General features: G+C 41.1%; 1 protein-coding gene across 2 annotated transcripts in view; it reads left to right on the plus strand.

Moving 5' to 3' along the window:
- Positions 1-10,174: 10,174 nt before the first annotated feature.
- Positions 10,175-12,291, plus strand: part of LOC147625274 (spindle assembly checkpoint component) — a 57,887-nt gene continuing 55,770 nt past the window's right edge. For both annotated transcript variants that reach the window (XM_086818969.1, XM_086818970.1), the window contains exons 1-5: positions 10,175-10,335; positions 11,100-11,269; positions 11,479-11,541; positions 11,688-11,707; positions 11,791-11,835. In XM_086818969.1, the coding sequence (XP_086675095.1) occupies positions 10,272-10,335; positions 11,100-11,269; positions 11,479-11,541; positions 11,688-11,707; positions 11,791-11,835 (362 nt within the window). In that variant the 5' untranslated portion in view covers positions 10,175-10,271. The remainder of the gene's footprint in view (positions 10,336-11,099; positions 11,270-11,478; positions 11,542-11,687; positions 11,708-11,790; positions 11,836-12,291) is intronic.

A 12,291-nucleotide genomic window follows, 5' to 3' on the forward strand; every position in this document is an offset into this window, starting at 1 on the left:
GCCTTGAGAATGTTTTAAGCCCTAGCCCAAGGACAAGTTGTTAGGCACCATCTAGGTCTAGGGTCCATGTAACCCTCTTTACAAGTTGTATTTTGTCCTTAATCTTGTATGATATAGGAAGATGATAAAGAGAACAAAGAGGAAGAGGATATGTAAGAGAGGGATGATGATGAGTAGTAGCGGCCTTCTCCCTGTCTTGATTTAGTGTTGGTTTTTGGATGCATCCGCTTTATGAGCACTGTGCTACTTGTAACTTGTAACTTGGCTTCTATGGCCAACAATACAAATAGTTTTTGGATTATTGTACTTGTATCTTGGGTTCCACGGCCGTTTTGATTTAATACAAACAAGTTTAATATCTATTTTTGTTCCCATCAAGATTGTTTTACCATGTGTTATTCAATTTCTCAAACTTATATTCTACTATTATTTAAACTATAGAGGCAACCCTCTGCCCAAAAAAAAGGTTTCCCAGTGTCATTGACCATTATTTATAGTAGCAGTATAATCATCTCTGAAATGTCATTGAGCATGGTGCTTGCATCATTGACAAATATCGTCACTTATAGTGGCGCTTTGACCCCCGATCTCCTACTCATAAGGAGTATGACTATGATTATCACCTTGGGATCTCAATGATGTGGGATTGGCTACATGAACAGGGTGTTGCAGGTTCAACTATGATGCCATTGTGCCTGTAAGTAACATGTTTAAGTTTGTTTTTTAAGTTTATTATTTATTCACTTCTAGTTATGCATTTTGTTTGTATTTTAACAATCTTCCTTAAGTGTTATATAGGAAGATGATGAAGAAAACAAAGATGAAGAGGATATGCAAGAGAGGGAGGATGATGATGACAATGAGTAGTAGAGGCCTTCCCCCCAATCTTGATTCGGTTGTTGTTTTTTGTATGCATCCACTTTATGCATCCACTTTATGCGCAACGTGCTACTTGTAGCTTGTAACTTGGCTTGTATGGCCGTTTTGAAAAGCGCAACGTGCTACTTGTAGCTTGTAACTTGGCTTGTATGGCCGTTTTGAAACAATACAAATAATTTTTGGATTTTGACTTGTATCTTGGCTTACATGGCTGTTTTGATTTAATACAAACATGTTTAATATCTATTTTAATTCCCATCAATATTGTTTTACCATGTGTTATTCAATTGCTTAAACTTGTATTCTACTATTATTTAAACTAAAATGGGATAGATTAGAGAAAAACCCCTACCTTAAAAAAACAGTTTCCTAGTGTCTCTGACTGTCATTTATAGCAATGGTATAATCAATGATAAATTGTCATTGACATGGTGCTTACATCATCAAAAAATACTGCGGCTTATAGTGGCTCTTCGACCTCAACATACCCCACCTAGTTTTATTCATTAAAAATGATATAAGTGTTAGTAAGCTCCTATTCTAGTTTTATTCATTAAAAATGATATAAGTCTTAGTAAGCTCCTATTCTAGTGTACTATTTTCCCATCATATTCTCCCAAAGTGGAGGGACCAACTCGATGAGAAGAAGAGCTATATCCTTGACCAACTCTATCAAGAGTTCCCACAGCCAAACCAAGATGGGGAGTTTAGTCCCCCGTATCTCAATGTAAATGATTGGAGGAAGGCCAGGGCTAAGATACTTTTGACACCTCCGACAAGTATAAGAAATAACAGGAGGCAGCTAGAGTGCATTCACGAAGGTTTGGGGGCTTCTCATCTTGACGACAATTGGATGCTTCCATGCATAGTTCATAAGTGAATCCCTCACATTTACTCCGTGTGTTAATGTATAGCTTGTACCATATGCTAATGTAAATCCCTCACATTTACTCCATGCGTTAATGTATAGCGTGTACCATATGTGTGTTAATGTAAATCCCTCACATTTACTCCATGTGTTAATGCATAGCTTATACCATATGTGTGCTCAATTATCTTTGATGAATGTGTGTAGAAAGAGGCAATTGGTCATGCCCATATGCAAGATAAGTACAGCTATGCATGGAATATATGTATTGCTCAAGAAGCTAGAGCGAGAAGGGTATCGAATGAATTGGGCCCATGTTGTCAACTACGTAAGTATATTCCCTTGCTAAAACTTCTCGTCGGTCCCTACAAATAGGGTCGCTCTTGGCATTCAAAGAGAAAACTTGGAGGTGAAAGGTGATTGGATAATTGAAAGGTGATCACTTCGCTCAAGCTTCCTGGCTTCCTTCGAGGAAGCCCTTCGCTCCATTTGCTGGTGATCGCTCTAGATTCCGAGGAATAGTTTGTTGATCCACATCTATTTACTCAATTTTTTCTACATTGCAAAAAACTTATTTGTCAAGCTTGCGCGAATCTGTCGGGGGTAAGGGCAAGCTTGCCTTTGCTGGTTCTTTAAATCATCTCTTGATGAGTGCAAGAAGGTTCTACAAAGCGAGGGGGAAGCTCCAACCCCTCCCCTTTATATCTTTGAAAACAACACTTTGTGTTGCTAATTAAGTTTGCAAAACTTGGTTTAGTAGCATGTAACTTATGGTTTGCTTTTATTTATGCAGGGAATTCCAGAAGAGGCTTGCAATGATGAGAGGAAGGGTGATAGTGGGAATGATGACAAGTAGATATGCTATTTTTTGTGAATGTTTTTTGGTATGATCTTGGCTCTAATATTTTATAACACAACAATGTAAATGATACTCTCAGCAATATAAATATAATCATATTAGTGTATAGAAGTATGTCTTACTTTCAAACACCTTTTCTTTAGTCTCTCTTAAATTTGAGTACCTATTGTGGTGCCAACGGAAGAATGGTATACTAGAGCTGGCACAATTGCCAGCCTAGTTTGTCCCATTCTACCAAATATATATATATATAGTCAGTATAATCATTGGAATAACTGTCAGTCGTCGTCAGAGTCAATAATAGTGTCATAAGCATCGGTATGCCTATATTATGATGCTTATACTAATGGTTTTATGGACGAATATATATCAACGTAACATTTGACACTTTTATTGATGTCACCCGTATTTTCAGGCTCAATGCTTATACCGACGATCCTATAAACAACACTTTTACTAACGATGACAGGGACATATAAAGGCAAAAAAATCCTAAGCCTAAAACATTGGTATGGGTATCAATATGGAGCCATTCCCTTGTAGTGTACAAGGTTAAGGCATTACAGAGAATGGAAGGAAGAGAGTTGCAAGAGTATCAAAAATACTAATTCAAATACATATTCTCTAGCCCTTACTAAATATTGACATTCTAGTGTACTTTTTAAGAAGTACAAGGTTGAGGCATCGTAGACATTCAACATTAAAGAATTGGAAAGAGAAGCTTTGCAATAATTTTTTCATTACAATTTATAAATATAAAGGATTAACTTTATCATAATATTTATCTTTGAAATAATAATTTATATAAAATAATGCAATACCATATATTAACAAACCTTTATGATAGCTAGAGAGTGTAAGGTAGTGAGTTGCAATAGTTGGATAAAAAATACTACTTTAAATACATAGAAGAAAAGTCTTTAGGTGAGGACTCTTCTTCACAAAGCAAGAACACATCAGAGCAGACCTTCTACTCCAATTTAGGTAGAGGCAAAGGTAGAGATCATGGTCGAGGCTAAGGTGATTGGCTGACAAGGAAATCAAAATTTTGGACAACAATCTAATGATTTACAATAGCAATCATACATAGGTGGAAGAGGCCAGTCTAGGGGCAGGGGGAGCCAAAGAGGCCGAGGTGGTTATGGCAAAGAAATTAGAATGCAAATAGCATAGAGTGCTATTATTGTGGCAAACCAAGGCACATGGCAAAGGATTTCTATAAAAAGCAGAATGACATTAAAAGTGAAAAGCAGAATGACATTAAAAGTGAAAAGTTCCAGCAAGGCAACTATGCATCATCTAGTAAACATGGAGGTGATGACAGAAGTGAGTAGCTATTTGTGATGCAGCACATGCTTAGTTCCATAATAGGAGATGTGTCAGGATCTCAAGATACATGGTATGTGGATTTTGGTGCCTCTAACCACATGACCAATCATGCTGAGTGGTTTAGAGACATGCACAAAATACAAAAACTAGGTTATGTAGAAACGAGTGATAATATTGCACATCCCATTGCACATGTTAGTAAAGTGCCATTGTCTATGAAGGATGGCAAAATGAAGTACTTGATAGATGTACTTCATGTTTCAAATATTACAAAGAACCTGGTTTCTATTGGACAGATAGTTAAGCAAGGTCTGCAAGTGAGGTTTAATCCTCAAGGATGTTTTGTGAAAGACTTCAAAAATCAGTGTTGCTTGGTTGCAAAGGGTAACAGAAATGGCAGGATGTTTACTCTGGATGTGAACATGCCTGAAGTAAAGGCAACCATGTTTGCATATGGAACATGTGTCATTGCAGATATTGACATATGGCACAAGCGCATTGGTCATGTGAATATACAACGGGCTGAAGTCTATGCAGGCCCAAAATATTGTTACAGGTTTGCCAAAGTTTGAGGTTGATGGTATGCACAAAGTATGTGAAGCATGCCAGCTTGGTAAGTAGGCCAAACATGCTTTCCCACATGAAAAGCATGTCAGTGCAAGGCCATTAGATGTCATACATTCAGATGTATGGGGACTGACCAAGGTTGAAGGTATTATGTTACATTCATTGATGACCACATTAGGAAAGTGTGGGTTTACTTCTTCATGAAGGAGAAAAGTGAGGTGTTTGCTCACTTTTAGAGATTTAAAACCTTGGTTGAGAAGGGAAAAGGCATGCAAATAAAATTCCTAAGATCAGATAGTGGGTGAGAATGTTTCTCCAATGAGTTCAGTGATTTCTTGAGAAAGCAGGGAATCAAGAGACAATTTACATGCAGGTACACTCCATAGCAAAATGGTGCTTCAAAAATAAAAAACATGCATATTATAGAAGTGGCATGTGCCTATGGCTGAAAATAATATGCCACATTATTTTTGGGCAAAAGCAGTAGTAGCAGCTGCTGTGTACATTATGAACAGGACACCCACTGTAGCTATTCATGGTATGATGCCTGAACAGAAATTTACATGCATAAGATCGGATGTGTCTCACTTGAAAGTGTTTGGGTATAATGCTCTTGCTGAACTGAGAACAAGTTGGATCCAAAGGCAGAGAAATGCTTCTTTATTGGTTATGCTATGGAGCATAAAGGTTATAGATGTTATAACCCTACCACTCGTGAGATGCGAGTAAGCAGAGATGTTGTCTTTGACGAGATGAGTAGCTAGTATGCACCAACAGAAGGCAATACAAGATGCAAATGTAAGAAGTGTTGATGATGCACGACATGTAGAGCAGCAATCACAGGTGCTTAGTGGACCTAGAGAGTCCTCTAGCAATCACAGGTGCTTAGTGGACCTAGAGAGTCCTCTAGCAATGGATCCAATCTTAGCCCATGATCAGGCAGGTTGAGGATAGATGTAGGTACACATGTATCATGCAGAGGGAAGGAAAAGGTAGATCAACCTTTTGTGCATGATCTATTAGCAGGTCACTCATATGTGGATGGTGACTCTAGAGGCTATGAGCAGAGCCTTGATGAGGAGCTTAGCATTCCATCTGTGGTTACTCCTGGTGTAAGGAGAACGAGGGCTGTTTTGAGGACACCTGGCAGTGATCCAAGTGTACATAGGTCTATGAGGGTTAGGTAACCTGTTGACATGTTGAGATATGATGGATATACATCCCATCATTATGCTTACATGGTTAAAGCAATACATGAATTAGAGCCCACTTGTTTTGAACATACACTTGGAAATAAGAAATAGTAAGATGCCATGAATGAGGAGATGGAAGCATTGGATACAAATGCAACATGGGAGTTAGTGCCTTTGCCTAAGGAAAAGAAGGCAATTGGATGTCAGTGGGTGTATAAAGTCAAGAATAATGCTGATGGTTCAGTGAGTAGGAATAAGGTAAGATTGGTGGCCAAAGACTATATACGCAGACTTATGGCATTGACTATGAAGAGACAATCAACACGGTTGCAAGAATGGCAACCATGAGAGCTGTCATTGCTATGGTTGCATAGCAAAGGGTTGGTCTTTACATCAGATGGATGTAAAGAATGCCTTCTTGCATTGTGATTTGTAAGAAGAAGTTTACATGATGCAGCCACCAAGTTATGAGAGTGATGCATACCTAGATTTTGTGTGCAAGTTACGCAAAGCCTTGTATGGCTTGAATCAAGCACCCAGAGCATGGTCAAAACAAGATTGGGGAGTATCTTGTTACCATTGGATTTCACATATCCAATGCAGATTTTTCACTTTATGTAAAAAAGACAAATAGAGGGATCATGCTATTAGCCATCTATGTAGGATGACTTGATTATCACTAGTGATAGTGATGTTGACATACAGGATGTCAGGAGGCTTTTGAAGCAAAAGTTTGAGATGAAGAATTTGGATGAGTTACAATATTTTTTCGGCATAGAGATGGTGAGATCACCTCATGGCTGCATTTTGTTATCGTAGAGGCAATATGGTTTGGACATGTTGTCCAAGTATGGTATGACAGACTGTAAGCCTATTTCAGTGCCATTAGAGCAGAACACAAAGATTTTTGCAGATACATGTGAGCTTTTGGAGGACCCCACTACATATAGGTGCATAGTGGGTAGCTTGAGCTACATGACCATTACTAGGCCAGACTTGAGCTATGTTATTAGACTTGTGAGTCAGTTTATGTAGACTCCCAGGAAGCCACACTTGGATGCGGCTAGACGGATTCTTAGGTACATAAAGTCCACTGTTGATTATGGACTTTTCTATGAGGCTGGTATAAAGATACAGCTACATGGGAACACATATGTTGATTGGGCTGGTAGTGTTGCAGACATGAGATTTACTAGTTTATATTCTCATTTGGGAGTGCTGCTGTGAGTTGGAGCAGTAAGAAGCAACCAACATTTGCCTTGTCGAGTACAAAGACAGAGTACAGGGGTGGTGCTGGCAGCTTGTAAGGTAGCTTGGTTTCAGAAGCTACTTGGTGATATGGGTGAGCCCGTGGTGGTGGATAGGGTAGTTATCATTTATTGTGACAACATGAGTAGCATATAATTGGCCAGTAACCCAGTATACCATGCCAGAACAGTATACCATGCCAGGAACAAAGCACATTTAGGTGCACTCTCACTTTGTGAGAGAGAAGGTTCTAGCAGGTGATGTAGATCTGGTATATGTTAGCATAGAGGATCAGGTGGCTGACATCTTTACGAGAAGCCCCACAGGTTCAGGAGCTTACTTGGAGTGCAGTGTGTGGAGCTCAGCTTGAGGGGGAGTGTTGAGATATCGAGCTCAACTAGTGCTACAGTGGACATTGATGACCCGCCTGGGTGACAGCTTTCAAACTTATGCCACTGGCATGGCTGGTGAGATTATGGTCGATATGCCACCAATGGATGACAGGCTGTGTGACAGCCACTTTGGAGTACTAGAGTTATGACATAGCTATAGTGCCATCTCATATAGTTAGGTTCACACTATAGACTGACCATTTTGTATGTTGTTGTAGGAGAGTACTTTCCCTTTATGTATGTACTCTTATCTTTTAATTATATGGATATAGAGAAGAGAAGAAGATAGAAGAAAATTCAACCATCCATCTCTCTCTTGTGTCTTGCACTCTCTAATGTGCGTGTGTGTGTGCGCGCGCTTGCAAGGAACTCAAGCTCTCTCTCTACCCCACATTCTCTTTACAGGATAACCTTGGATTTTATGCAGAATGTCTCCATTTACACGCACGCACGCACGCACACACGCACGCACGCACACACACACGCACACACACACACACACACACACACACACACACAAACAAACATGGTTACCTCTTCTTTCCCTCCTTGATTCTCTACCCTTGATGCACCACCACATAAAGAAAGAGAATGTAAAGTGTACCAAGACCACATATTTTATCTTAGCCCATTATGTACCACAACCAAAGACATAGCTAGCCATGACATTGCCATAAAGAAGCGCAAACCAAAGCCTACCTCTAATCTAACTTGTTGGCATGTTAACACCATTTTTCGCTTACGAGGAGGGGTAGAGGCTGATCCACCACTAATGTCTTCATATGCTCCTCCTTTGAAAGAAGCCCTCCTCCTTAGGCGGGATGCGATGGGTTTGTTGTCATCCTCATCTTTGGGGGTGGATGCAGCATGCTTACTATCATCAATAAGCGGATTCGGAATGTGCTCCTTACTTAACAACATTAGGAAGAGGATGAGATTTGGTAACTTTCATACAATTTTCCCCATGTTTGGGCTTTGCCACATGTTTAGATGCATAATTCTTCTTTGCTCCTACCTCCTTCACTAAGTTTGTCACATCACCCATGGAGCTTGCATCTCGTGCTTCCTCTTTAACGATTTCCCCTTGCTTAGAACCTACATGTTTGCATGTTTCAAGCTGCCCTGTGTGCTTAGGGCTTGCTGAATCCTTGTTTACCCTCATGGTTTTCTTAGGAACCACCTTTTGAGCTGATGTTGGAGCCCTTATTGAGCCCACCATCCACATTCGCATGTCTTTTTATGCAGCCTTTCAGAGGAGCTCTTTAATCACAAGAACCCTTCGCACTTCCTTTGCGGTTGTGGCAAATATGCTCTACAAGCTATGGCCTAGAGTAAAGGGCAAGTTGTGCAACATTTAAAAAAAAACCATTGTTTTACCTTTCTTAGATAGAGGAAGAGTCAGCAGCTTGAGCATACATAACGGAGAGAGAGGGAGAGAGGGAGAGAGAGAGAGAGAGAGAGAGAGAGAGAAGAGAGAGAGAGAGAGAGAGAGAGAGAGATTCAAATTGCAAAACCCTGCTACTCTGTTGCTTCGCGGGTCGCTTGATGGTACGTGAGGCCTTTCAAACTTATGGGCCTAGTCACCATCCATGTGGTACAAAGTCCCTACCACATCACAAAAACCCGACCACGTCACTCTATGTAAATTGGGCCAACTTTACTTTCTTGGCTAGGTTTACCAAAGGGTTGTCGACAGTCCAAATTGCCTAAATGACTACGCCTCAACCCTCCACCATTGATCCCATTGCTTTTGTTTATTCAATCCACTGTGTGATATAATGACGAGGATTAACCATCCTTCTTTTTTAAAGAAGGGATCCGAGGCAATCCGTGAATGCCAATTAAAAAAATAAAACAATAAATATATATTTTTACCCTTGCCATTTTAGTTAAGCAAAAAGGGTCGAGAGAATGCACAAGGAAAAAACATGACCTTTTTTGCGCCGGGACAATATATTATTGAGAAAAATGTTTGTATTGCATTAAATAATGCCACGCGAACCTTAGTCCCGCCTTTACTACTGCAACACATCCTCACCCCCATCTGCTCAATAGCCACCACCTCCGTGTCCTGCTCCTCGTCCTCGCCATGTGCTTGGCCACCTCCTTCGTCTCCTCCTCCTCCTCCTCGTCATCTCCTCTACTGCCACCCCCTCCGTCTCCTCCTTGTCTCTCTCCCTCCCTTGATGAGCCCTAGCTTGAACACCCCTCGCCTACGCACACGCTCGTCTGCCATTGCCACTTGCTCGACTATGAGTCTTCTTGCATTCGAGCCGACGCCCATTGTGGGTAGGGCAATTCCTCTCCGGAAACCCGCCGGGTTTGCAGAGTTTTTACTGGGTGTGCCTAACGGCAAGTCCCATAGTACATGGGCTCCTTCGGGAGTTCTTGGTCGCTGTCATGCCCAGTTAATGGGTCTTACGAGGTCGTGCCTTAAGGAAGTAGCGAAACCGTTCTTACGACCGAGACGATGAAGCTAATGACAAAAGTGTTTCTCTGCTCGAGTCTCAGAGACGAGCACGCTCGTCTCTGACCCCGGCTCGAAAAACAAAAACAAAAAAGTCCTCTTGCAGGGAGCCGATTGCATCACTTTGAGTAGATCGTGATTAGATTAGATAGCCACATGGAAAGATAGTTGTAGCCCACATGGCCAGCATGCCTTTGAAAAAACTTTCCAAGACTACTAACACGCGCCTTAATGCACCTTAGAAAAAAAAATCATCCTATGGTAATTAATGAAAAAAACAACATTTTGGAACATATTCACACAATTTTTAATCTCAAAATACCCGTCACACACGAAGGCCATTTGTTAAAGTTGGATGGAAGCCGTCGACCTCGGCTTGTAATTGTCACGATGGCTGCATACAAGTTTACAATTTTGACAGCATCATAAAACTTGCACCAAGGCGGTGTTGTTTCGAAGTGCGGAGGCTATGGCGGACCAGAAGAGCTTGCTCGTCCTACTCCACAGCTACGCCAACGAGCGCCTCCATGGCGGTAAGTAAAGCTCACACCCGACCCCCTTGCGCGGAACTTGAACTGCTGAGTTCCTTTCTCTTTCCCTGTTGTTCTCTCGCCGCAACTTGTCTTTGCTTCGCCGTTCTCCCGTTTCTGCTGTGAAAACCTCGCATGAGTTCTCTTTTATGGAGCCTGCTTCTCCATCGCCTCTCAGAACGCGTAACTTTAACTGCTTAATTTGCCGTAATCCAAGACATTTTCTTTTTCCTTTGAAAGGACCGGCTTTTGAGAAGCGCGCGCTATAGTCTGCTTCGATTCAGAACTGCTACCAAGTATCTTCACAAGTGTTTGAAAATTTTCCTACCTTTCTGCAAGAAGGCTTCTCTACAGTCATTCTCTCACCAGTACCTGGTCTTTACCAGTTTGTCTACTTGCAACTCTACCTCACTCAGATGTAACAGAAACCATACCCTTTGCATGAAAACCCTCACTTGTTTGTGCCTCTTAATTCCTGGCTAAGAAAAGCTAGCGATTCTTTCAGAAAGTGCATTGTAATTTACTCTTGAGCTTGAAAAAGCTTTGCCGTGCCTCTTTCCCTAAACGCAAGGGAAAAATTTTGCGTACCTTCTATTGCATCTATGCTTCTACAAGTACTTGCTTCCGCTCCTTCGCAGGTGCTTAACATCAGGAAAAGCTACAGCAAGTTACAGTATCATCTAAAAGCATTTTATTGCATTTACAATAGTTATCTTTCTGCTTGTTGAGGTCAGGGAAAGCTACAGAAACTTACATTTCCATTGCAGAGCGCGCAGTGGAAGAACTGAAGACTCGCAATTCAGCCCTGACTTGGGAAATTGAAAGCGCAAGAGTTGCATTGGAAGAAGTTCAATCACAGTTTAAGTCTGCTGAGGAGCATCTGAAAGGGCTGCAGATAGAGCTGGCTGCTACCGAAACTGCAATCAAAAGCAGGCAGGTATGTACCTGTCGGAACAAACTCTATATAAAGAGTCCAGATGATGTCTGTTGCTAGCCTTTTATCTGTGAACCTGAGAGGAAGAAGCTCTCAAATAACTCAACTATCATGTAGTGATCTCAAGCCCTAACTTCAGAAGGTTAACTTCAACCTGCCTTAGAATGACTATGTCCTTTTACACATCTCATTCTCCCCTGTTTATGATACAGACTCGTGTCCAGTTTCAGCAGGAAGAGATAGCCAAAGCGAAAAATGAAATAACAGCTTTGGAGGTAGATATTTTCTCATATACTATCTCTTTCCTATATTCCACTTCTATAGCCTAAATGTTTAGCAGGCATATGATATGTTTCGAACCTACTAATGCTAGAGCATCATTGATTGTTATGACCCCCAAACCACGGCATTATCGTATCAGCAAGAAGAACAACTCTCAAGGTAGCTCCGAAAACTTACTATTTAGTCGCGTTGGTGGTATTGCAAACTTGATTTGCAACTGACAGAATATGCTTATTTGACAGGGAAAGTTTTCTGACAGAAATGCTGGACTTCAAGGAAAAAATACGGTTGGGATCTTACCATGCTGTGTGCGTGTGTGTGAGAGACAGAGAGAAAGAGAGAAGGGGGGGGCGGGGGGGGGCGGTGTGGGCAGGCACATTTATCATTACAAAACTTATAATCTAGTGAGTCTTCAGGAAACCTCGTTTCAGAGATTCACCATTTCATGTATGGGCTCGGTAAGGGGTACAAAGTTGATGTTATAACCCTACCACTCGTGAGATGTGAGTAAGTAGAGATATTATCTTTGATGAGATGAGTAGCTCGTATGTACCAACAATGAAGGCAAAAGAAGATGTAGATATGAGAAGTGTTGATGTTGCACCACATGTAGAACAGTAATCACAGGTGCTTAGCGGACTTGGAGAGTCCTCCAGCGATGTATCCAAAGTTAGTCCTTGGTCAGGCAGGTTGAGGATAGATGTAGGTACACATGTATCACGCAAAGGGAAGAAAAAGGTAGA

Source organism: Cibotium barometz, chromosome 24, assembly GCF_041138505.1.
Source record: "Cibotium barometz isolate CiBa-2024 chromosome 24, ASM4113850v1, whole genome shotgun sequence".
In the NCBI taxonomy this organism is placed as follows: domain Eukaryota; kingdom Viridiplantae; phylum Streptophyta; class Polypodiopsida; order Cyatheales; family Cibotiaceae; genus Cibotium; species Cibotium barometz.